The sequence below is a fragment of the Trachypithecus francoisi genome, unplaced genomic scaffold (genome assembly GCF_009764315.1).
Source record: "Trachypithecus francoisi isolate TF-2019V2 unplaced genomic scaffold, Tfra_2.0 Contig01474, whole genome shotgun sequence".
Classification (NCBI taxonomy): Eukaryota; Metazoa; Chordata; class Mammalia; order Primates; family Cercopithecidae; genus Trachypithecus; species Trachypithecus francoisi.
Window position 1 is genome coordinate 3198213 of NW_022681435.1, and position 27432 is coordinate 3225644.

General features: G+C 43.0%; 1 protein-coding gene across 1 annotated transcript in view; it reads left to right on the plus strand.

The window, feature by feature from the left end:
* The window catches only part of ONECUT2 (one cut homeobox 2), a 64701-nt gene extending 37633 nt beyond the window's left edge, over positions 1–27068 (plus strand). The window contains exon 2 of the mRNA XM_033238491.1: positions 12257–27068. Within this exon, the coding sequence (XP_033094382.1) occupies positions 12257–12543 (287 nt within the window). The 3' untranslated portion in view covers positions 12544–27068. The remainder of the gene's footprint in view (positions 1–12256) is intronic.
* The last annotated feature ends 364 nt before the right edge of the window (positions 27069–27432 follow it).

Sequence of the window (27432 nt, forward strand, 5' to 3'; positions counted from 1 at the left end):
CCTTTCTGGACGTTAGTGCACTCATTCTCTAAGCCCTATACTAAATCTTAGCCAGTTGATACACCTAACCAAGCCTCCATCTAACTAGCTTCCTTGTTGTGTGGCCCTGCTGAACTGATGTGCACTCATCTCCTGCATCCGATCCTGGGATACTGAGAAGCTGATCAACTGGAATACACATGACAACCCCCAGTATACTGCACATCAAGGGCTGCTCTTGTCCCTGCACTCACACTGAGTGCTCTGGAAACTACTTCTCCGAGGGAGTGAAGTACCTGCCTTGGTGTCCCTCCTCTACCCTGCAATTTTTTTTTTCCTAGTTGTTTTCTGAGAGTTGCAGTTCTTAATTGGCAGGCAGAAGGGAGTGGGGAGCACTCTGGCTCTTTCAAAAGGCAGCACCTACCAAGTAGATGGATGGCTGCTGAATTTAAATTTCTCAACAGTTAGAGGACTCAGGTGTTATTTTTTCAATCCTGATGTCCCTTTTCAACCTATTTCCATTGGCCTTGTGTTTAGGTAAAAATTCTCCAGACCTCCCAAAACAGGCTGACTGCAGTCCTAGTTTTTGGTGTGCTAAGTGTTATGTTTCGTTATAGGACTTCAAGACGATTTTAGTAGGAAGTTGAAGAAGCTGCCCCATGCTCTCCTAGCCATTTTAAGCCACATGTTTGTATCTGGAATTAAATATTTGTTTTTAGCAACTCACGACTTCCTGGATGGCTTGCAGGAATGCAGCTTGGCAGCAGAGCTAAAGATCCCTCTTTGCCAGGCTTCTGCATAGGCAGAAGAGATGACCAGGAATTGTGATTTCAAAGGCTGAGTGCCCCAAATGATTTATTCTAATAGGAAGGAAGAAATAAAAGCCCCACTGGACTACTGGACTAGACAGAAGGGAATATGGGTTCTCAGGGCTGTGTCACTGCATAGGTGACCTAGCTGGGGTTCTGATCTCTTATTTCTAAAAACAAAGTTAGACCAAGTGCTCTTTAAAATCCTGCCTTTCTAGAAGTCTGTGGTTTTACCAGCTGGCCTGGACCATCTGCTATTAGAAGCCTGTTCTTTGAGGCTTCTCATGTTTGTTAGAGCCTCTGCTAGAGGGAAGCGGAGGTAAGAGGTTCATCTCCACTCGGTGTGCAGGCTCCAGTGTACTTCCTACAGGCAGCACCTGTGGGCAGCTATGGGGGCCTGAACCTTCCCCTGGGAGATTTGCCCGCCGGGGGCACTCTGGCCCTTTGTCAGGCCCCGTCTCCATATAAGAAAGTTGTGAGACATCCAAGAGCCCTCATTTCCTGAGTCCCCTTCAGTGACTTTGTATTGAAAGTAAAAATAGAGACAGGAAATAAAACTTGTTTTTTTTAGAGAATGACTTTGAAGCTTGGGAACGCAGAATGGTCACTGTGCAGTCTGCCTCCATCCGACAGTAAGTGGACACTGGGGAGTTGCTCTAACGCTTGTCAAGACCAGCTTGCTCAACATCCAAGTGAAAGCAGAGGCGGCAGTGTGGAGAAAGAGCAGAGATTTGCCGTTTATCATCCACGTTTCCTTTTTTTTTTTAGATGGAGTCTCTCTCTGTTGCCCCGGACTGGAGTGCCGTGGGCAATCTTGACTCACTGCAAGCTCCGCCTCCCGGGTTCACGCCATTCTCCTGCCTCAGCCTCCCAAGTAGCTGGGACTACAGGCGCCCGCCACCACGCCTGGCAAATTTTTGTATTTTTAGTAGAGATGGGATTTCACTCTGTTAGCCAGGATGGTCTCGATCTCCTGACCTCGTGATCCACCCACCTCAGCCTCCTAAAGTGCTGGGATTACAGGCCTCATGAGCCACCGCACCCGGCCCTTTTCTTTTTTTTTTTTTAAGACAGAGCCTTGCTCTGTCACCCAGGCGGGAGTGCAGTGGCGTGATCTTGGCTCACTGCAATCTCCGCCTCCCGGGTTCAAGTGATTCTCCTGCCTCAGCCTCTCGAGTATCTGGGATTACAGGCACACACTACCACACCCGGCTAATATTTTTTTATTTTTAGTAGAGATGGGGTTTCACCATGTTGGCCATGATGGTCTTGATCTCCTGACCTCGTGATCCACCCGCCTCAGCCTCCCCAAGTGGTGGGGTTACAAGCGTGAGCCACCTCGCCTGGCCTATCATCCACATTTTCTAGACGAGAGTAAGAGTGTACTACAGGATGGCCGGGCGCGGTGGCTCAAGCCTATAATCCCAGCACTTTGGGAGGCCGAGACGGGCGGATCACGAGGTCAGGAGATCGAGACCATCCTGGCTAACACGGTGAAACCCCGTCTCTACTAAAAATACAAAAACTAGCCGGGCGAGGTGGCAGGCGCCTGTAGTCCCAGCTACTTGGGAGGCTGAGGCAGGAGAATGGCGTAAACCCGGGAGGCGGAGCTTGCAGTGAGCTGAGATCCAGCCACTGCACTCCAGTCCGGGCGACAAAGCGAGACTCCGCCTCAAAAAAAAAAAATAAATAAATAAATAAATAAATAAATAAAAATAAAAATAAAAAGAGTGTACTACAGGAAATCCCCCCAGGGTCAGAGATTTGTCCTGTGTCAGAGGTGAAGCCCAAGACATGGCTCACACCAACGTTCCAGGGCAGTGCAGAGCCTCCCAGGGCTCTGGGCAGCTCAGAACTTGGGGACTTTACCCTCACCCTCCAGCATCTCCAGAATGAGGGGAGTGTATATGTGTGCATCGTGCATGGCCCCTTTTGCCTTCTTGTTCCTTCTCCCTCCTCTCTCCTTTTTTGTCTTGCTCCGCCATTCTCCCGCCCACAATATCTGCTCTAATAAGCCAGGCGGCAGTGCTCCGACTAGCCCATAGGTGGTTCACACTGGAGTACCTTGTGCAGGATAATTTGCCAAATGGGTTAGAGGTCTGTCTTGCCAGGGCTGTGCATACACCCACAATTAGAAGGGAGTGAAAGGAGGAGGGGAGCCTAACAACCAAGAATGGCTCCACATCCTTTTGCACAGCATCCACCCCGTCTCTGCCCTTGGCCTCCCAAATGGATGTTGGTCTGGACGTCACTGGCTCCACTGCCTGTGTGTATTGGCATCTGGTACATGAAGACCAAGTTTCTGAGGAAAGCCAGCTCTCAACCTTGAAACAAAGGCATTAGGTTTCTCATCTGACTCAGGTCAGGCACGTTTGGAGAAATGAGGACCAAGTTAGAGTTTAGCTCTAGGGGTGGTTGGAGGCGGAGGGCAGGTTCATGGTATTGGCTCCATGGTCATCTGAACCTAAGTGACCTTTGGTGATGCGTCAGAAATCACAATGAAGCAAGGAAACCTGCAAGGCATCTAACTGGGAACTATTTATAGTTTCCAAAATTTAGGGAGCACAAAATAATCCAATAATGATTTTAAGACAGCCCCTACCCCTCCATCAAGGCCTGGCTCCTCCCAAGTGGGTGATCAGTGCTTCTGGCACCAGCTGGCCCTGAGTGGTCAGTGGAGCTGCTTAGAACCTGAGCCCCAAATTTTGTGTGTTAGGCCCCCACTCCCAAGGTCCCTGTGGCAATGTGCTGGCACCTAATTATTTGCGGACCCTGAGAAGCATGCATTGCTGAGATTTACCAGCATTTATGACTTACTGAACATCAAATATTTATTAGCAGAGTGTACAGTTCTTCTATTTTCTTTCTTCCTTGTTTGAATTCAAGGAATCTTATGATTTTTATTTTAAAGGCTCTTGATCATGCAGATTCGTTCCAAAGGAAGGGTGCTCTCCTGGACACCATCACCTCTCCCATAGTCTTGTCATTCTATCAGTACTGAAGGGCCACCAGTTCACAGCAGGGAAGTAAAGGGGGGTTATTTCCATTCTTCTTACCTCAAACACCTATAGGTTTCTCAGGGAACAGGGCCAGAGGTACAAATGTGAACTTACTTTTGTAATTGATTTTTCCAACATAACCCCAATTGACTGCCTTAGTTAATCTTTCCAACAGAACTGCAGCCCCATGTCCTCCCGGGAGAGGGCCCTCCTTAGTGGAAAGGGTCATGCTCCCCACTTTCCACAAGCCTTCCTAGGAGGGGAGCTGCAAGCTCTTCAGCTGAAAGGTGAAAAGGCCTCTTCTGCAGGCATACTTTTCAAACCTGTATCCTTGGAGGCTGAGTGTCTGCTGACAAATGCATACCCTAGATGGTCTCTCTCCCTGCCCCCACCCTTGCTCTGGCAAGATCACATTGAACTATTGAGGGAAAGTATCTACTGAATGCAGGGAGAATAGAGCACTTCTGCATTATTTATGAGGGGCTAACAATGCCCATCATATGTAGAATGTATTTGGACATAAATTAGTGATGTGAGGAAACTCCAGTGGCCCAAAACCTATTAGCATCTCTGACATATGTGTAAAAACACGTCGTAGTCCTACCTCTTATATGAGGCTGGGAACTGGCTATGAGACAGCCTCACAAAGAAAACAAACATCTTTAACCTTTTATTTGCCATTAGCCCTCTGGGCAATTCGTCTACTATTAAGTAAGACTTGGAATCATGAATTCTTAACCTCTCCTTACACACCTTCTTTCTGCTTTCTCTAAGGAAGAAGGAAGAACGTGCACATTTCCTGAGTGTCTACTGTGTGCGAAGTGTTACAGCAAACCTCTTGATGTCCTGGAGTGCTGGGCATCCCCACTCTATAGGATCAGGAAACTAAGGCTCACAGTCCTGCAGCTGATAAGTGGCTGACAGGGAGTAGGAAACAGGGTCTTGGCTTCCATCTGGGCTTCTTACAGTCCATTTGACTCACCTCTGGGCAGGAAGGCAAAGGTTGTTCTTGGCTTCTGTATCAGTTATCTGTCACCACAATAATGCTGCAAAACATAGAACTACAACATCGGTGGTATAAAACAATAAAAATCTATTTTTGCCCAGAAGCCTGTTTGTTGGCTGGGTGTGTCTGCTGATACAGGCTGTGCTTGGCTGATCTCAGCTGGACTCAAGTGTGCATCTTTATTCAACTGCTGGGTCAGCTGGGGCTGGCCCATCCAGTATGGCCTGGGCCAGGACAGCCCATCCAAGTTGAGTGGGGAGTTTCAGTTCCAGGGCAGCGAGGACTGGAGGATTCTGACCCGTTGTTGAGTTGCTCTTACTTCACACGCTTCCCAGAAACTGTGGAGGCTGGGAAGGGGTTTTCCAAGATCAAATCCAGGATCCAGTGCTAATTGGGTCACCCTAAACAAACCCGTTTCCTTCACCAAAGAGTAAAATGGGAATCCATACCTCTGCCCCACCTCCCTGTCAAAGATGTTGTGGAAAGAAATTCCCGGTGGGGGATCCAGACTTTGGCTTCAGCTGGGACTCACCTCACTGTGCCTTCAGTTCCCTATGTGAAACTGACGACCCTGGACTGGACAAAACACTGAGGTTCTATGGCTCTGTGAGGAGGACCAAGCTAAGAGAGACAAAAGATGTTCAGGTGCCTTGAAGAGCTGGCACCACTGCACCTGTGGAACCAGGTGTCAAGGTGACATACAATTCCAGGGTAATTCCCCCACCTGTATCTGCCTCCCTGAACCAACCAGATACTGTCCCCCTTACCTTACCCTCCACACCACACACACGCAACCGAGGTCACTCTACCCTGTCTCCGGGAATGAGCCCTCCCTCATCTCTCTCCTTGCTTCCCCTCCCCACCAGCACAGAGGCCCTGGCTTCCAAGACCCCATTATTGCTTAGCATCCAAATACCCAAAGACCTTTGTTACTAGAAGGAAAATGCATGATGGGTGAAAAGCAGCCTTTCTGGCCAGAGAAGCTACTCGGTTACTGACCACGCAGTCGGAGGCAAGGCCCCTCCCCAAGCTGAGAGAGAAGGGAGAGCACAGGACACCACGGGGCCTTTCCTGTGCTCTGTGATGTTCTGTGGTCTCACACAACCCTCACCCTGTCCTGCCCCCCTTTGCATCCCCTCTGGATGGGAATCATCCCTGGCTTGATGAGCATTGCTGCACTACTCTGACCACACACCTTTGTGCTGCCCATGGGTAGGCGATGGACAGGGCCAGGGCTGGTTAGTCTGGGTGTCAGAGAGCAGCTGAGCTCCTAGAACACCCAGGAGCAGCCACTCTGGAGGCAAAGTAGACCTGGCCCGCAGGATTGGTTTGGGATGGGGAAGGCACGGAGAAAGGGTCAGTTGTGAAGAGACATTGTCTCTCTCCACGTTACAGCTGGGGAAGATCAGCTATGGGGAGCAGCACATTCTTAGAAGTGCACTTTCTTTGTCCTGTTTCTGACCTCCTGAGGGACAAAAGTCCGGTGGCCGCCAGGGAGAAAGCAAGTTGGTGTCTCAAGATCTCAGAGAGGGCTTGTGCCCGAGGCCAGGGCTTCCCTTATCTTACCCTGGGAACCCAGTGGTTTGAAAAATGTATCTACCGGCCGGGCGCGGTGGCTCAAGCCTGTAATCCCAGCACTTTGGGAGGCCGAGACGGGCGAATCACGAGGTCAGGAGATCGAGACCATCCTGGCTAATACGGTGAAACCCCGTCTCTACTTTAAAAAAATACAAAAAACTAGCCGGGCGACGAGGCGGGCGCCTGTAGTCCCAGCTACTCGGGAGGCTGAGGCAGGAGAATGGCGTAAACCCGGGAGGCGGAGCTTGCAGTGAGCTGAGATCCGGCCACTGCACTCCAGCCTGGGCGACAGAGCGAGACTCCGTCTCAACAAAAAAATAAAAAATAAAAAAATAAAAAAATAAAAAGAAAAATGTATCTACCAAGGAACCTATATTTTTAGGCAGTAGCTGTCTGCCATCCTTCTTGTTAATCACAGATTATACACAGATGTGTACATGCCTGCCAGTACAGGTCCTGGGCCACAGGACAAAACCAGCATGACCAATCTGAGTCAATATTATTTATTTCAAAAAGTGGGGAAAGGCACTATAACCTGCATAGGTAGCCTTATTGTAGGTAAACAAATGACTTCTCTTTGTCTTTGAAATGAAAGTGAGTGCTTGGCGTTCCACATGGTCCTACATAGGACCTGCTTCCCTGTGAGAGGGAGGGAGGTCAAGAATGGCTGAGGGCTTTTGGGGTCTACACCCACCTCCCCATCAGGCAGTGACACATCAGCGCCTGGCATGCTCTCCCTGCTGTCCTCCTAAAAGAAAGAGGAGAAGAAACAGATCCAAATGGTCTAGACAGGGCTAGGCTAACCTCGCACCTTCCATGGCAGAACTGGCTTTCAGCAGCTGGAGTCCAGGAGACCCTGACCAGCCTGTGACTGTGTCAAGACTGAATCTATCAGTGCCACTGGAACACCTCCTGTTTCGTTGGGTTTCTATTGCATCCTTGGGTTGGAGGGAGCTATTGACACTTTCCTAGCTGTTCAAAAATGGGCACATGTCGACTATAGAGTGTAGTAACTGAACAGCACCAAAGTCATTTGTACTCTGCTTGTGCCTGCAAGCACACCTGGCTCCACAGCCCGGGTCTGAGGATGCTGAGGTCAAAGCCTCACGCCAGCTCCCAGACGTCATCGGATCTGTCTAGTTTTTCTTAGACTTTCAAGGCAGGTGTTCTCCCTCCTGTTCTTATTTTCCTTTAGCTCCTGACCAACTGCTTTTGTCAAAATCAATGGCTGGCAATTGCTAGCTATAAAACCCTGGACAACATATGGACATACTGCCTCATTATTTGGAGTATTTGGACTTGCCATATACTTCTAGACTGCAAGGTACAGCTTTGCATTTGCTGCTCTGGCATCTGGTGGCTTCCGAAGGCTATTGGGAAGGCATAGGCAGGATGTATTGATCTGTTCTCTCTCTGCAGTTTGCTTCACATTAAGTCTTTAATATTTTTCTCTCACATTAAATATGTGTGTATACATATATATGTATATAATTTTAAATATATATATCTCACACAAAATAGAATCTGACAAGCCAATGTAAACCTGTACCCACACTGTCTAATCACCCTATTAAAAGCACAAATACAGCATTATCTGAAGAATAATCAATATTGGTATGAAAATTGAGAGCTGTGTGGTTAATCCAAAGGAATGTAAATTGACAGAGGATCTCAGCCAATGTTTGCAGAAGATATTTGCATGGATTTTCTTATCAGGAGATTATCATGCTTCACTATTTATTCAGAATCCTCCAGATGAAGGCCTGGCACCAGTTGTCCCAGGGGTAGGGTCAGGGACGGTTGTCCAGGGACCTGAAGTGGCAGTAGGGGCAAGCATAGTGACTTCTACATCTTTTTTTTTTTTTTTTTTTTTTTGAGACGGAGTCTTGCTCTGCCACCCAGGCTGGAATGCAGTGGCCAGGTCTCAGCTGGCTGCAAGCTCCGCCTCCTGGGTTTACGCCATTCTCCTGCCTCAGCCTCCCGAGTAGCTGGGACTATAGGCGCCCACCATGTCGCCCGGCTAGTTTTTTGTATTTTTTTTTTTAGTAGAGACGAGGTTTCACCGTGTTAGCCAGGATGGTCTCGATCTCCTGACCTCGTGATCCGCCCGTCTCGGCCTCCCAAAGTGCTGGGATTACAGGCTTGAGCTACCGCGCCCGGCCGACTTCTACATCTTAAAAGGGGCTGCAGGCCGGGCACAGTGGCTCAAGCCTGTAATCCCAGCACTTTGGGAAGCCGAGACGGGCGGATCACGAGGTCAGGAGATCGAGACCATCCTGGTGAACACGGTGAAACCCCGTCTCTACTAAAAAAATACAAAAAACTAGCCGGACGAGGTGGCGGGCACCTGTAATCCCAGCTACTCAGGAGGCTGAGGCAGGAGAATGGCGTGAACCTGGGAGGCAGAGCTTGCAGTGAGCTGAGATCCGGCCACTGCACTCCAGCCTGGGCGACAGAGCAAGACTCCGTCTCAAAAAAAAAAAAAAAAAAAAAAAACAAGGGGGCTGCAGAGTTTATAGAAGCACAGATTCCAGAACCTCGCCCCACATGGTGAAAATCAGAATTTCTGGGGATGGAGACCCAGAGGCTGCCCTGCAAAGAGGTCCTCTCTGATGTGCAGTAGGGTGTGGGTGGTGCCGTTCCCTACAAGAGAAATGTTTGTTCTTTCTTTCCCCAGGTCTGCAGCATACCTGGGATGTAGTATCAGTGCCTTCACTTATACTCCAAGGTCTCCATGTATTTCCTTTTTAAATGAAAATCATTTTGCCTGATTTGCCTAGCTCAGAGTTACTGGGGTAATACAATGGGAAGGAAAGTGTGAAGTGAAGATGTACCTGTTATCTCACTTAAGCCTCTCTAGAGTTGAGCAATTATTTCCTTATTCAGATGAGGAACACAGGCACCAAGAGGCTAAGTAATTTGCAAGGCCCCAGGTCTTAGAGGTGGGGAAGCCCAGGTTTGAATCCAGAGCTTTCCATTGCATAACATGCTCCTCTGAGACTAGAAATCAGGCAGACCCTTGCAGCTCAAACCGAGGCATGTGGACCAGCAGCATCAGCATCACCTGGGTGCTGATGAGCAATGCAGAATCCCAGGCCCTGTCCAGGCTGACTACATGAGAGTCTGCATTTTGATGAGCCCTCCAGATGATTCCTATGCATCTTAAAGTTTAGTAGCACTGCTGTAGAGGACTTCAGATTGAGCAAGAGAGAGTAGACCCCAAAACAAGGTTCCCCTGCAAAGGCTATTTTTGTTTGTTACCACCACACAGGAATCATCAGAATCCACCAAAAATATGCAGTCCTCACAGGAATGAGCAAAGAAGAAATCATTACCAGTAAGCTGTTGGAAGAAGGATGGCAGTGAGCAGTCTTAGCCCTTTCTGTCTGAGCTCCCATTGCAGGGGAAGTGCTCCTCATTCAAGAAAGCCAAAATGCCCCAAGAGAATGAGTTTTAAGATGAAAACAAATTGTTTTTATGTGGATGTGTTGTGTGTGTTTAATTTTTGAAGACAATATGAATACTTTTAGAAATGAGAGGAGGAAAAATCGGGAAAAAAGAGTTTAGCCAAGCTGATACAGCCTAGCAGCTTTCCCATTCAGGAGCTCTCCTCTTCCTGCCTTTTGAGAGTATCAGTGCATTTTGATTATTTCAGGAGTGACTCCTTTATATTACTTTATAGCACACGGCATCCAGCAGGGAGGGCGGCCAGTTAGGTAGAAGGAAATTCAGCTTCCAAGTATCTTTCCCATAAGTGTTTGTCCTCAGGTTAAATCCTGTCTTAGTCTGTTAAGGCTCCAGTAACAATCACAACAATAAAATACCATGACTTACTGCTTATAAACAACAGAAGTTTGTTTCTCACAGTTCTGGAGGCTAGGAAGTCCAAGATTAAGGTGCCAGCGGATTCAGTGTCGGGCAATAGTCTGGGTCCTGGTTCATAGAGAAGTCTTTCTCACTGTGTCCTCCCGTGGTGCAAGGGGCAAGGGGTCTCTCTCAGGCTTATTTTATAAGGGCACTAACCCTATTCATGAGGGCTCCAGCTTCAGGCCCAGTCACCTCCCAAAGGCCCCACCTCTTAATACCATGACCTTGGATGTTAGGATTGCAACATATGAATTTTTGGGGGGGACATAAACATTCAGACACCATAGCAGACCCCCACATAAGATGCTGCCTGCAGAACATAATTAGGAAATGCTGTGCCCGAAAGCCAGGAAACAAAATATGCAAGCCAGGGCACAAAATATACAAGCCAGGGCTTTGAGAAGCATAGGAAGGCATCTGAGTAGCACCCTGGGTGCCAGGCTTGGGGGAATGTCAGTCCAGTGCAAAGGGATTCTCAACCTCTGGCCAGAATATCCAGTGGGATGGATTCTGAGGGTGACTGCCCTATGTGGGCCTCTGCTCCTTCCTGGCCTTCCCCCGGTTCTTTCTGTTGAAGCCACATTCTCACCACACCCCTAGGGGAGCTGGGACTTATTTCAAGTGATTTTTTGTTTTTTTGAGATGGAGTCTCACCCTGTCACCCAGGCTGGAATGCAATGGCATGATCTTGGCTCACTGCAACCTCCACCTCCTGGGTTCAAGCGATTCTCCTGCCTCAGCATCCCAAGTAGCTGGGATTGCAGGTGTGTGCCACCACGCCCAGCTAATTTTTTGTATCTTTAGCAGAGATGGGGTTTCACTATGTTGGCCAGGCTGGTCGCAAACTCCTGACCTCATGATCCACCTGCCTTGGCCTCCCAAAGTGCTGGGATTACAGGTGTGAGCCACCGCACCTGGCCATTTCAGGTGATTGTAACACATGTTCTCATGTTTTAACATTGTGATTTATAATACTGTATTTAACCTTTACGGGTCACTTTTCTGAGCCACCGAACCTGTCTGTGAAGTGCACAGATTCCCTGAAAGAGTCAAGAAGTCATTTGTCCTCATCTTCCCAAACATTCATTGTATCCATGGCTCCAAAAAGAATCAGTCAGGAATACTACAGAGGCCTGGTTGCTGCCTTCTAGGACCTTGTAGGCTAAGGGAGAGGTTGTGACACATAATGTCCTTGACTGCATACATCAACCCAGGCATGGATACTCATTTCTGCTAAATCAAAGAGACTCTACATATACTAACATATCTACAAGCCTGAAGTCCTATTGTAGTGTTGGGCTTCTTCCCCTACCCTCGTCCCCTATCTTCTTGTACTGGCTTCCAGTTTCAAACTAGCCAAATGAGAACTGGCTAAACCAATTTTTCTAGTCTTTCTTTCCCTTGGTCTTCTGTTTTGTTTTGTTCTAATTTTTCAAAAGTCTGGACGAAAGGATTTTGGATTGGAATGATACCATCATTCTGTCACTTCTAATTTCATTCTGTTAACAATTTTTAGAGTCACATGGGTAGAAGCTTTGATTTTGAAAAACTACGCACTTTTAAGTTTTGACTCCAGAAGGTAATTTCAACTCAGCTGTAAACAATTCGAGAGGGTGAATACGAAAGAGGAACTGCCTCACCAGGCTTCCCCCACCCCGGGGTCTGGAGTCCTCCCTGCCTTCGTGGCACCTGATTTCGGAGATAAATAATTTCATTTATCTCTGGATAAATGGTGTGCTGGAGGAGAGAGGAGGTAAAAGGGAAAGACAACTGCAGTTAGTTCAAAACCAGACTGTGAAACAGCCTTGCTGCTTTCTCCTTTCTCCCATCCCCCACTCACTCACTGATACCTTCCATCACCCAGAGATTACAGGAAAGGCTGGTTATTGACAGCTGGGCAATTTGCACAATAAAGTTTAACGGTTTACATCTCTCTGTACAACTTTGTCAATGTTTTCCATGGATCACCTTCTCGGGTGAGCCCACTGACTCCTCTCCTTCTTCTCTTTCCCTTCAAGCATGCAAACGCAAAGAGCAAGAACCAAACAAAGACAGGAACAATTCCCAGAAGAAATCCCGCCTGGTGTTCACTGACCTCCAACGCCGAACTCTCTTCGCCATCTTCAAGGAGAACAAACGCCCGTCGAAGGAGATGCAGATCACCATTTCCCAGCAGCTGGGCCTGGAGCTCACAACCGTCAGCAACTTCTTCATGAACGCCCGGCGCCGCAGCCTGGAGAAGTGGCAAGACGATCTGAGCACAGGGGGCTCCTCGTCCACCTCCAGCACGTGTACCAAAGCATGATGGAAAGACTCACTTGGGCACAAGTCACCTCCAAATGAGGACAACAGATACCAAAAGAAAACAAAGGAAAAAGACACCGGATTCCTAGCTGGGGCCCTTCACTGGTGATTTGAAAGCACAATTATCTTGCAAAGAAACTTCTATTCTAGCTGTAATCATAGGCCAGGTGTTCTTTTTTTTGTTTTTAATAGCTATGGAGTCCAAGTGCAAGCTGAAAAATTAATCTCTTAGAACCAGACACTGTTCTCAGCATGCTAAGCATCCCAGAAACCCGAATGGGGCCTTCCTGGAGCGAGTTAATTCCAGTATGGTGTCAACCAAGCTCAGGATTGCTTAAAATGTCATCCGTCCCACTTCAGGTCCTGTCAGCTTCTTGCAGTCAGCGTTCCTACGACTAACAATAGGAATTTGGCGTATGTAAGGACTCTGAGTTTAGGCTTCCAAGATACAACAATAAGAGAAGAATCTAGCAACAAGAATGACCTCATTTGTTTTCCACATACTTAGCCTCATTATACCATGGTATGTCCAAGTTCACAGCCATAACATAAAAAACAGAAGAATTACTGAGCACAAGTTTTAAATATGGACTTTAAAAAAATCCAAGGACCTGTTTTTCCAACCCAGACATCTTTTCATTGAATGATTTAGAAAGCTTTAAATTGATCCAGCTTACAATTTTTTTTTTCTTTACCTCCTGGAAATCTCATATAGTCTTGGATCCATCAAAACACCAGTCAGTTCACTTGAGCTCAAAGTATCAAGCACAACAAAAATAAACAGAAGTAAGGAAGGTTCTGGGTTCACCACATCTGCATTTTTACCACATCTGGATTGTGAAGTCATTAGGGAATTAATGAGAATATGGCTTCAAGCACATTTTGCAGTTTGCTACAAATTCTGTTGTACATAATGCAGACGCACACTCAGGAGGCCAATTTAACTGTTAACAGTACATGGATCAAATGCAGCATTTTAAAAGATCTAGGGTTTTTAAGATCATTAATGTGTCTTTCTTGGTTGATCAGTCATCTGGTCCCTCCTACTGTGCGTTATGACCACCACGTAATCCATTCCCACTCTTTCTGATTTGGGGTTTTTCGTCATCCATCCCATTTAGTAGGGATGTTTTCCGTGTTTTCTAGCAAGAAAAAGAAATCAATCAATCAAACCTGCATACATGTTACTCATGACTGTCATCTAATCCTAAATCTCTTCTGTTGTTGAATCATCCTTGCAAAACAGCTGAATAAATCTGGAGAAAACACAGCACACCAAAGAAGCAGAATACTGCAAACCAAAGACATTTATGACTTGTCATTTTCTAGCCTAAAAATACTGTGATTACTTTTAGAAATCAGAAAACCTCTGCAACTCTGAATGGCATTTGGCACATCATCAGGCTGAACAGACCAGCTATGCCAAGGACGTTAGCCAAGCCACCCAGGGGAGTGGCTTTGCCACACCAGTTGTCACCTTCCCATAGCAAGTGGAAGAGCGTCCACAGAACTCTGGGAGATTGCGGAGGTCACAATGTGCATATTTACCAGTGAATGGCCCCGGGTGGGGCCACGTGGGGGTGTTCAAAGCAAGCCAAACGCTGCAATGATTCTTTACAGACACTTGAGACTGACTTTTTTATGAATTACTTAATCGAAACCAAAGAAACTTTTTCTGCACCTACTTCTGCAACAAACAAAACTGTCCCATTAAAATGAATAAATAAATCCGTAAATCAATGGAAATCACCACCAATAAGAAGGAAGCACGCCAGAAAATAAACGAAAACAAAAAAAAACAGCGAGACACACTGTGTTCAAACAGACCTCTTGGGACATTTTTTGGAAGCAGATTTTAAAGAAAGGGTTGAGACAAAGATAGAAATAAGGAAGAGCCTCAGTGGCTGCTGCTTCATTTGACAACTCACGCGGTAATCTTAAAGTTGAAGTTGAAGATTGTCTTTAATTTGTGCCTATGCAGTTTTTCAAAAGAACACGGAACAGAGCAACAGAAACCTCAACAGCTACAATACCAAAGATGAGGATTTCTCACACCTTTTGTTTCAGTTCATTATCTCCTCTTGCCTGGCTAAAATACTAATAGCGCCATTGATCTGTATAAAGGTAATCAATTATGTTTCTCTGAGCAACAAAAGGAAAGGGCCATTGATTTGATTTTATTGTTTCCCTTTAATTTTGTTTTATGGTTTTTTACCCCAACATGGAATCTCTCAAAAGTTTCCATGGACTCCAAGTTTAAGATGTTGGAATATTGAACAGTTCTCTCTGCTCAGCAGAGAGTAGGGAATAACATTATCACTTGAATGTTCTTTGCTTAACCCTTAGTCTTGGTTCCTTCTATGTTCAGAGTCTCATCATCAGGGGAGGGAAAGGGAGTGAGGGTCAGGGATAGGGTTCTTGGTGATGCATCCTCTCCCGAGCCACAGAACCAAAGAGTTTATAGAGGAATTTACAGCCTCGTTTTCATGTGATTGCTACATCCTAACAGGGCTTCATTTGGGGGTGGGGGAAAACATGTAAAAATAATTGCCAGTTTCTACTTTTCTATTAGCTTTTTAAAAATCAGCTGTAAAGTTGCATTTCTAAAGAAAGATATATATAATATATAAAATACATATATAGATCAACTTGACATTGGTGATAACCAAAATTATTGCTGTCCAAATTCATGTCTTGTTTTCGTCCAGTGCTTCATTTGTTAAGTATTCGGTTCAGAATTTTTCTCATTTCTCATGCCATTCCAGAGTTAATTTGCCACTGTGGATGATTTGAATTATTCAGATCTCTATGGAAGTTTCTGGGAAAGGTTTAAAGTCAAGATCAAGCATTTTAGCACTTAACCTGTTGATAAATGGATCCATGGTGTAAATGAGTTTTATTTGTATTCGGAGTCATCTCTATTCTATCCCTCAGCCTCGATTAAGGTGGTGAGTGAAGTACATCCAACAGGCTCAGCCCAGAACTGGGCCCTGACAGTGGGGTGCTCATCTTCTGTAACTGTTGGGAAGGCTCAGTGGTCCATTTTCACCAGTTAAAGAATATGAGGCCAGCCCAGAAATCTATTCTCCAGGAGCTGCCCTGTCCCATCTGAGTGTGCCAGACCCCCTCAGTGAGCAGATACACCAAAGGGACTTCTCGTAGGGGAAGTCCAACTCCTGTTGCAATGGGTTGATAGATTTCCTCAGGGTGGTAATTACCAATTTGTATTTTGACAAGCCTATGTGCAACCACAGCTGGCACTGGGGTGGGCGGTAGTGTTGGGTGGGGTGGGGGAGAGTGTCTCAATCCTGGAGAGAAAATATAAAGCAGGTTTTGGGGAGACTCCTGGAGTCCTGCCCCTGGAGAGCCCCACTGTTGTTCTTTGTGCCACCTCCTCATTCCCGCTGTGTGGGTCTCCCTATGCAGGAGCTGTGAGAGAATGTGACCTCCACAATTTTTATAATTCATCCTGCCTGGGAGATTGTTCCTTGGCTTTTCCCTTGGGTCCCTTTGTCCTTTGCTCATACTCCATGTTGCCTTTGTCAAAGGACTAAGAAAAGAGCATATTTCAGCAGAGGATGTTCCCATGTGGGTTGATTTCAACTAGAGTATTTCTAAATGAGTCCTTGTGACATGTGTCCAATGGAAATGATTGCCCTTTTCCAGACTGGATTGAGGAATGGAGCCTGCTTGATTTGGTTAGTGATTCTTTGACATAGTAATCTCAGCATTTGGGTCTCCAGCATCCTCTGAAGATGTCTAGACCAGTAGAGGCTGCCTTTGTGACCTGACATTTCAACATTAGTCAAACCAGTCCTCTGATGATCGGAAGAACATGTCATAATTGTTAAAAAAAGAAAGGCAAGAATTTCCCCCCAAGGAGCTTTGATAAATGTCTCCTACCAGATAATGTCATACCAGAGAGAAGTGCTTGCTTTTAGAAAAGTATTTACATACATATATATGTGTATCTATATAGTTATGTGTCAAAATTTTAAGCCCTGCAGAATTTCAATTTGTTAGAAATCTAACAGAAAAAAATTTCTATATTGGGTAATACAATTTAACTCAGTGAGTTTACTCAAGGATTTTTAAATTTAAGTTAATAATTTCAGAGAAAATAACCATTTGGATTTGATTATAGTTTATGATCCGTTACCTCAATCCAAGGAAAATTTCAGGCATTCCTCCGCCGTCAGCAAAAGGGACAGTGTGAAGGAACAGTTCTCAGCCAAATTTCACATTCTTGAGGCAGCAGAAATCAAAATACAGCCATTAAGTGGAAAAACAATTTCCTTTATTCCTTTACACAAATAGGCTTGCATTGTTTTTGTTTTAATGTGATTTTGGTACTAGGGATGTAATTATTTAATTCCAGGAAATAATACAAAAACAAAACAGAGCCAATGCATTTCTTTTTTTAAAGGAAACAGCAACAACAATAAAAACTCAACACCAATATTTAAAAGCTTTTCCAAAATGTAAAAGAAGTGTTTAGCTTGCACCATGCATAAAGGTGCAGGCTAGTTGAGCCAGGAAGCATGGCACTTCCTCTGGAGAAATCCAGAAAGAGTTGCTTCTAAGCTCCTTTTTCCCCCTGCAGCCTCTTGGCAATTGTAGGCTTTAGGAAATCCAAAATAATTTTCAATTCAAGCTAAAATAAAATCAACATTTGGAATGTAAATCTGATACACACACACACACTTTTCTAAACCAAAAACACACACATATTTCAAAACCAAAAATAAATACCTTTTAGATAATCAGTGATTTTCTTTGTCTATACTGGGCACCCACCTACTAGTGCCGGTAAATTCAAGTTGAACAGATTTTTAAAATCATTATTATCTGGGTATAGAGGGAAACTTCCCCACTTTTGAAAATGTTTGTAGAATTATAGGAATGTCTGTTTGATTATCATTACCAAAGTGTCATGACAGTATGCCTTTGTAGTGAACTCGGATTTTCAGGAGTTTGAATAGTTGGATATTTTAAAATCTAAGAAGAAAAGGCCTGTTTCCAATGTTGTTGAAGAATAATGGACTCTATTAAAAAGTGGAGAAAAAGATGATACATGTGGTCAAGGTTGACCACAAGGCCCAGACACAACTACCTTGGCGATAACCTTCTAGATTCGTAACAGGTTAGAGGTGACTTTTTGTTTTTGTTGATGCTGTGTGATTCAGACTTCTTAGCCTAACCAGGAAGAGTAAGTGGAAATATTAGATGAAGAAGGGATAGAGCTGGTGTATCTATAACTTTCTGATATTTGTCTGCCAAACTTGATAGATTAGTAATTTTGTATCTTTAGCTAAGACTAAGTCACCCCTGAAACAACAGGAGATTCTAGTTTTAAAATAAGGCCACAAAAATCCTTACTGAATGAAGAATGGCACCCCAGTTGGTTGTATAAATCTCATAAGATAATGAAGTTGGCGTTAAATATGGATGTCTCGATGCCTATTTTCTATCAATGATTTGTTTGTTTCCAAGGTCGGGGAGGGACAGAGGGGAGGGTTTATCTGTTTTAGAAAGTCTCAGAATACTTACAAAATACAAAAGTAGTTATTAAAATATATAGGACCTCACATAGGTAGATACATAACTTACCATTGAGGCTGATGGGCTGTTATGTGAATCACACAGGACCTTAAATGAGGCTCATTATTCTCAGACACCAAAATGACTCTGACAGCCTGAAGCAGTTATTGCTAGAGCCCAAGCTTTCCTTAGAAGTTTTGGAGTTAGGTTGATTGGAAGTAACCAGCTAATACCTTTTCTAGTGGAGAAAAACACATTGCTACCAGCTTGTTCATCCCATAGAAGTCTTCCACTCTGCTCCATTTTTAGCAGCAGGCATTTCAGGTAGCATAAACCTTGGCAGATAAATGTGCCTAAAGCTTATACAGTCTGTCCGCTTGGATGTATACAAATTTAGATACATATTTTAACATGTATTCTCATAGATGACTTTAAAACAACACATGTTACCTGTAGGTGTCTAGACTGTGTACATACAAGTGTGTACAGACATGCTTCATACCTTTATACTGTAATCTGTTACAATAAATTTTAAATCATCGTTTAACATGTATGTGGTACTTTCACAGTGTACATTGTTTTCGTTATTTATTGTAACATTGAAAACCAAAATGCAGGGAAAACAAAAGTATCCCAGCATCTTCATCCTGTACACTTGGAATTAATTTCATTTGGGCATATCCAAGATAAACTCAATTTTCAAGAAACCTTTTATATTATTTAATTATCTGTGTTAGGATGACACCTATGCTTGATGACTTCGGTTGAATAGCTTTATTCTGGATCTTTCATAACTAAAGCTAAATCCAAAGACCTGAAAAAGGACAAAAAGAAAAAAAAGAAAAAGAAGAAAAAATAGTAAAGTCAAGCGCAAACCAATGGGGAGACAGTGGGCTCTGGTTTCCAGGATTGAGACAATGCTACTGCGGTCTTGGGGAGACTGCGTTAGCTAGTAGGGAGTGGTGATTTTTTTCATGCTTGTCACATCTAAATGGTCTTTAACATGAGAAGGTTTTAGAGGTTATAATTTCCTGCTTTGTTTTCATTTAGACTATCAAAATAAGTTATACATGTTGTCATTCAAAAAATGAAGACACCCTCTGCCCCGCCCCACAGAATGTTTTTTATCTTGTCTCTTTGGGTTATGACCCTACAAGCTAAGTACCATTAATGTAATTAACTTATTTAAATTAGTTTCTAGTACATAAATGTATAAGATTTGGGTATTTAATCATCATTCCTTAGTTTGATTTTACTCTTTGTACTTATTTATCAAAACCTAGACCAATGGTGCATCAGAGATGCAAAATTCTACTTAGAATACTCTTGAAGTTCAGTTTGCTTTATAAAGCAGTGAAATTCTGTTACAGACAGGGAAGAAATACAGGCTACAAAAAGAGAATTTGGGATATTCTTCCCTCTTAAATTAACTTTTAAAATAGTCTAAGTAACACTTATTAAATTATTTAACTTAAGTTCATAGCCCCACCTGGTACCAGGCGAACTCCACCTCTAATTATTGTGGCCCTTGGAGCCTTCATATTGTAACTTATTTATTTAACTTATTCAGCATCTGTGAAAGGTGCACTGTATAGTTTATGTTTTTTATTTAAAACAACAGAGAGCACTGCAGTTTGTTTGCTGTCAGAACAACAGAGCAAATTTTGTGGACAAGCAATGACTATTCAGCCTGAACCTGTGCACTCGGAACACGTAAGCCGAGACCCTGCTTCACCAGCCTGGATTTCGGGGCTTCTATACAGAAACTGGAAAAATACATTTTAAAAAAATCATAAACAAAAAGAGAAACCCTTACACTAGCTGCTTCCAAGAATGAACTCTGTGTGTATGTAAAGCAACAAAACAAAAAAGGAGAAAAACAAAAAGCAGAAAAAAGAAAAAAATAAAAAGGAAAAACTTTCTATTTCTAGTGAGAACCAAAGAAGGCTACCTCACTGACTTTTTCCATTTGTAATTTTAATCGTGTTGATGACACCAAAGATACCAAAGATTTCTTTCTCTGTGCGGTCTGCATTTTGCTTGTGCTCTTTTATAATTTGAACGATTTTCTCTGACATATGGTATGTACAGCCACAGCTCAGATACCCCAAAGAAATAATTATCTATGTGACGGCGGCTGCTAATTTGGAAAGGGATATTTTCTGTGTTTATCTTCTTTGTTTGCTGTCCTCTCCACATGTTCAGGATGTGAGTTCAGATGCTGCTGTAATTGGATTCCTTAAATTCTGATTCCAAACTGGGGAAGGAAACTGGTTGGAAATGGCCTTCAGTCCTAGCCATGGCCTCTATCCCTGCTGGGACCTATCACCGTAAAGATTGCCAATTACTGAACCACAGAAGCTCTGACCATTGAGTAGCTGACCTGGAAGAGACCTTAGGAATCATTTAGTCTAAGCCCCGGTGGCCCAGAGGAATGAAATAGTTATCCAAATCAAATAACTCTTGAGAGTGAAAGCCCACACACGCCTCCTGGTTCCTGCCCCAGTACTCCACCTATTGTGCAGTGCTACCTCTACATGAGAGTGGTCCCACATTGACAAATAGGACGGTGGCAATCCTTTAGCAATGACCAGGGACAGGGGTTTATCTCTTAACATTTTTCCCCGTAAAATTAGTCACAAGCATTTTCAGTGTCCCGTTAGTATCTGAACATAGTCACATATGATCAGTTGCTTCGTGAACGTGGCTTGCCTTGAAATACCAGGGCTCACACAGGGGTTTTTGCCCTAGGAAAAACATGTTGATCCCAACAGTGTGATCACTTTTGAACCTCTCCATTACAAAGCATTGTATAAATAACTTTTTAATTCAGTGGGAGGAGAAAGTTCATTCTTGGCTTGTTGGCATTCATTATTATGGGTACTTTAAAGTCAATATTTATCAAGAAAGGAAACTTGACCACCATTGGCACTTGTGACATTTTAAGTTCTTCAGCCTTTTCCTTTCTAGTTGTAGGTGTTTACATTTCATTTCTAAGCCAACTCTGTATTTATGAGAGAAGTTTAAGCTTTACATCATTTGATACTAAAGGATTATTCGTGGTAAATGAAAAATGACCCCAAATTGCAGAGGAATATGCCAGTTTAAGAAATTGTTACTTAAAGTTGCTTCTCTCTTTCCTTCTTACTCATGAAATTAATTGGTCTTCTTCAAGTTTTTTAAGATTCCATTAAATGGTTAAATCACTATTAAGAGCTGTTCGTCAGCGTCATTTGTGTGTTAGCCAATGAATCTGTCTCAGCTTTTGACCAAATGGGTTTTAGACACATGCAAAGATCTGCCTCTAGTCCATATAGCTCTTTTTGAGTGCTAGTATTTTGCATTTCACATAATGTAATTATCTTTGAGCTTTTAAAGAGACCATTTAGACAAAGAAGCAAAGAGAGGAAGAGACCAATCAACTCATCAGTTCCATGAATCAACAAAGCATAGCTAGTAGAGGAATATAGATGACAGATTGACAAACTGTAGGAAACACTATTACTCTCTTTCTGAAGTTTTCAAGCACCGTCTTATGTCCAAACAAGCTCAAAGCCCCATCTTTTCCCTACACAAGGCAGACCCGTAAGGCCTTCCTTCCAAAGAGCACATTGCTTTGGTTTTCTTCCTAAATTCCTATTGGAATTTGAACTCTCAGAATCCCTGGGAGACAAAGCAAAGATGACTTAATTCATTGAGCAGCAGAGCTCCCTATAAGCGAACATCACCTTCCCCAACTTTCCCACTGCCACATCCATACGAGAGAGGATCTAGAAAGAGCGATGGCAGCCTGAACACAGAAAACATCCCCACTTGGCAGACCCCTCCTCAGCAATCCCCCCAGCCTCATGCTTCACTTGCAAAGTGTGACATAACCACGGGACGAGTGCCTTGCTTGAACCAAAGCAACGATTTAGCCAGTCTGGACCTCTCTGTGCTTTTTTTAATTCTTCCTGTGAATACCTCAGCTTCAACTGGGCCTCCATACAGTCAGTTGGTGGGCTTATTGTACTGTGGTGCTTTGCAATGCAACCCTGCAAAGAACAAGATTTGTACTAATACCAAAGGTTCTTTCTCTATGTCTCCTCCTCTGCCTCCCTTGTTCTTCCCTTTTTTCTAGTTCTTCACGGTTCCAAAGCTTTACTATGAACCCGGGCATGTTGGCAATGCAGACCGCGCAATTCCTTACCGAATTTTCTCAGATATACCTCATAGACAATAGTGTTTAGAGTAATGTTATTATAGCGTATGTAATAAATTATTCACTGTTTCTTTTGGTAACTGTGATTTAAAAAACGAAAAAAGAAAAAAAAGCTTTATACGTTTTAGGTTGTGCTTTTGTAATAGACAAAAAAGGTGCGCTTAAAAAGAAAATGTATGTTTCCTTTTCCCCTTTGGATTTTATTTATGCTGGATTGGGGAAAGTTGCAGAATGAGCCCAAAGTTTACAGTTTCATATTTTGCTGAAGAAACAATCTGTGTTCATTTGCTCTGTTGAAAAGAATAATTATTTTCTACATTTGTGCTACTTGGTCTGAACAATTAATTGTTCTGTGTTAACAGTGTAGTATTATAATTAGCAACTGCCAATCAGTGCTATAATTTTATGCATGAGGCTAAAAATTTAGCAGTGTGATGCATTGTGCTCTTAATAGCAGCATTTTTCATTTTGAACTAGATCTCCCCCTTTGGTTCAATGGACTTTATTTATGCATGAGCGCCTATTGTTTGTTAGCAGTTGTGGAACAGTTGTGTATACATTAAACTGTGAAAATGTACACAGTTCAGCCTCAGACGGTGGTAATATTGGTTTTACTGGGAGATGTCTCACCTCGAAAATACCCTTTACATCTGTTGGGATCTGAAAATGAGTCACATTGAATTGGGTTCCAACTTTATAATGAGAAAGGTTATTCCAAATTTTTGAGTTAGCCAATTTGCATTTCACAAATTGGGATCCTCATAACCCAGATATATCACCATATCTGAGAGGGGTTTGAAAGCAAGTATTGAAAAACTCACCTTTGCGTATTTAATTTCCACCAAAAGGAGTTATTTTGGCTTTATGCTCATGAACTTAGACCTAACTGGTCATGTATATGGAGGTGCAAATTCATCCACTTGTGGCCCTCTTTGATCTCTGCTTGGGAATGGCTGTTTTTGACTGTGTGTGGTTTCTTTTAGTATTTTGTGATCAGGTCAGCTCACAGTAGAAACTCAAGTGGCATCAATATTACTAATTCTTCTCTGCCCAGTTCTCTTTTGTCCACTCTACTGGACATTCCCACCAACTGTTCCAGTGATTTGGGCAAAAATACGCAGCCATTTCCCAAAACTTCACATGTGCAGCTATCATGGCTCTCCCTCCCTAGACTTGGAGGTGACTCTCACTTAATTTTTACCTGCCTGACAATGTTCCATCTACCTTCTAAAAGGGAATATAAGAAGTTTTCAAACCCACTTTAGAAAAACCATCTTCTTTAAATCCTTCAATTATCTGAGGTCTCTGTATGTCAAAAGTGTTTTTCAGTTGCAGGGGATTGGGCAAGCTTGTTCTTTCTTATACTTGGGTTCAAAGACCCATTCTCGAGTTTCATATTTCCCAAACCAACATGCTTGACATAAAGCCAAATCAACTGCCAAGCACACTTTATTTTGCATAGGAGCTTGCAGCCTAGGAAACCTTGGTTGAAAAGCAGCAGTCTGCTATGCAAAATATTGGAAATCACTGACAGTATAGCATTCATATTATCTGTGAGAGTATGTTGGGAACATGCTCTCATGAATAATACAAAGAAACATTTTTATTTGGTCTTATAAAGTAGATTGTGGGAATGTAAACTTTGATATATAGTCTTTTTATTTTTCCTTTATCTGCCAAAGATGGGAACAGATACAAGAATTTTTCAAATCGGCTTTTGTAAGACAGTTGATGATTGTAATAGTGTTTAATCTTACAGAAAGCTTTATATGTTCTTCCACAATAAAATTGATATTTGTTTCAGCAAAGTTTTCCTGACACTTACAAACCCACAAACTGTTCCTCTTAATGCAGATATTGTAGAATCTACAAAGTTCAAATCCATTTTTGATCCAAAGAAAACAGAGGGGTGTTTGAGACACGAGTATACCCAGCCCTTTTTTATCACAGGCAATGTGTGGGTCTGCTCGTTACACTTTGCCAAGAATACTTGTCTTATGAAACCCAAGGTATATTTTGTTATGCCATTTTATGTCTTTTTTTTTTTTTTTTAACATTGTGGAAAGTGGTATGTTGAATCAAGTGTAAGCTGAGTTTTCCAGACAACTGAAGTAGCTACATCGTGAATGTTATTTTGTTATTAAAGGGTTTTTACTCAATGCTTTGTGCCAATGGATGTCCTTTTCCTTGGAGACACAGAACTACGAAATTACCTCAGCTTGGCCTGGTTTTCTCTCCTCCCATCTTGGGGAAACATGGGCCTGGCCTGGGAAAAGGCAGGTCATGGGCTGGAAGGTAGGTTTTGATCCTAGGAAGAGATCTCTATCTGTCAGCTTTAAAGAGAACTGGGGCAAAAATCTCTAACCTCACTCTCTCTCTCTGGACTCCAACACTTCCCTGCAATCCCTTGGTCTTGAGCATGTGCCAGCATGAAGGCAGACTCCAATTCATACATGAAAGGCAAGAAAAAGAAAATAGTAACCTTGAATCTTCTGTGGGCCACCGGGCACTCACCTTTCCCCACCTTGCACTCTACCCAGTCAAGGCTGTTGCAGCCCATCTGGTGGTTTACCTGAGACATTACCAAAGGCTCTTCTTCCATGCTGGGGTTGCAAAGGATCCAGGTCCTCTCCATCCAGTGGGGCTTTTCCACATCAGAAGTCCCCTTCCCACCATCCTCTGCATCCTGTTTAGCTATCCCATCTATACCTTTTGGAGATGGTTATTTAGAAAACAAAGAAAGGTATGGAATGGGGTTTCCTATTGTTTTCTAGGTTATATTTTAGCTATTCTCAATTCTTTGATCTGGAAAAATACAAGAGGGAAAAGGAAACCCCACTGTCTCCCTGTGCTTTGCTCCCACCTCGGGGGCAGGGGCAGTGCACATTGCCTATGCTGTTGAGCTGTCTTGGGGGGACAGGCTGAATCACAGCTATTGCCCCAGCCAAAAACACGGCCCATCAATGCCTACTTTATCTCTGCTTGAAAGTCCTATTCAAAAAGTTGTAGAGTTTGAGGTTTTTTCCCCCTTATCCTTTGCTTTGGTCCAATTTGGCCTTTAGCTTAAGAGTCAGCTTTATCTCTAGGAAAGTTTTTTCAGATTATGACAAGGAACCTGCCACCTGGGAAGAAAAGAGTCCAAAGACTATCTAGCAATTGGATAGGTAATCATACCATTAACAGATACTTCCTTGAAGGCAGAATATTATTTCCTTTCTTTACCGTTTTGTGTTACACAAGTCCAAGTAGTGCCAGCAAACCTCTTACCGTGTAATGTAAAACACCTGGCATACTGAAATTTCTGAAACAAAAACACAAGCTTCACATTGATAACTTGATAAATAACCACTGAAGTTTAGATGCAGGGACTGAGATGATACAGGCAAAATCTTGGTGTTGGTTTATCTTTTAATTCATGTCTTCAATCACCTAACCTTCCCTCAATCCAAGAGCAGTTCAGTCTTTTCTTCCCAGGTCTGGGATGCCAAAGAGCTTCATAGGAAAAGATAATTAAGGACTGACCAGCGTTTCAATTAGTTTTCTTCTTCATCCTGGATGTGGAGAACACATCCAGAAGTGTTCTCCTGGACCAGAGAGAAAGAGCTGGTCCATTTTTTTTTCATTCTTTCTATTCAAATATTTCCACCCAGATAATACTTTATTAACACAGGTACTGTATATCCTTCCCTGGTCAGTGATTTATTACAAGAGGATCTATCCTTCCACCAAAGTGAGTGAAAACAAGTTCCAGTATCTTTTCTTCCATCCAGTTTTGTTCTCAGAATCCAAGCCAGTCCTGGCTCTTTTCTCACTTTAGGCCCTGGTCTCAGATGTGTTTATTTTTGCTATTTAAAAATACCTTTAAATTTCACATGCTGGCCTGCAGGACTTGCATCATTTATTCTATACTGTCGACTGCTTGATGTTATTGAAAGGTGACTATAATGAGGGAAGAAAGGAGGAGGTGAAGAGAGAAGAATTTGTCCCAGATCTGTTTAAAGTTTTAAAATTTTATAAAGAGACCCATTAAATTATGGGAAAATGGCTATAGAGTGTGAGCCTCCTTTGACCATATGCTCAAAGACCGTACTCTGCCACCTGCCTTCTAGGTAGCTATTCTAGAAACTCAGCCCTTTAGTAGAAACCCAACTACCTTTTATAGGTCTTTTTCCAGATTCCAAAAGGACAAGAGATCAGAGAGTCACATATACGCCTCTTGTTTTATTTTCTTGCTTTCACAGGTATTATCTCCAAGAAAATCGTAGGGAAAACCTTTAAACTGTTCTTTTCAGTTGATCCCTTTGACATCACCTCTCCTGTTTAAAATCAGAAAAACACACCCCTAAAATTTACACTCTCTTCTGTTTTGAGAAAGAAAACCCACACACAAATCCACACTATTATTATCTTTCACCCTGAGCTATATTTCCAAAGCGTATTATAATCCAGATTTTGCCCCATCTCAAACATGTTAAGTCACACTGTGCTGAAAGACTTTCCAGGGACGGTCAACAGGGTATATGTTCAGTGGCTGCCCTGAAATCCTGGTGGGGATGAGGATCACACTTCATCATCAAGGGGATGCCAACCCCCTGATAAGCTCCCAGTCCTTTTGGAAGATTTCTTCGAATGTTAATTGCATTTTCAATTTTGCTCATTTCCCACCCCAATGTTTTGTCTGCAACATCGCTTACACTGGATTCTTTCTATTTTTATTCCTATCATTAAATGGTAGTGCTGTAAATTCTGCAATTAATGTTAAATAAACTGCTTTAATTCATTGATCATGGCTCAGTTTCCTTCTTTCTCTTTTCATGGAAGGAATTAAGCACTTTCCCCGCTACTGCATCCCATTGTGGTTTCATAAAAAAAAAAAAAAGTAAAGTTGTTCTTAGTGAGACTACAATTTCTATCTCTGATAGTATGCAAGACACATCTTATAATCAACAAACCTGTTATCATTGTTATAAATCACAAAAGATGAGAGATGCTCCATAAAAACTATCTTTTTTCTTAACCTGTTAACACTTTAGAGATACCTGTCCTACACTTATCTTTGCACAGATTTTGTATGAGGTCACATACGGTGAGTCAAAAGAAGGATCATGTTATTGTCACCTTATGCAAGAATCAAGAAAAATAGACAAA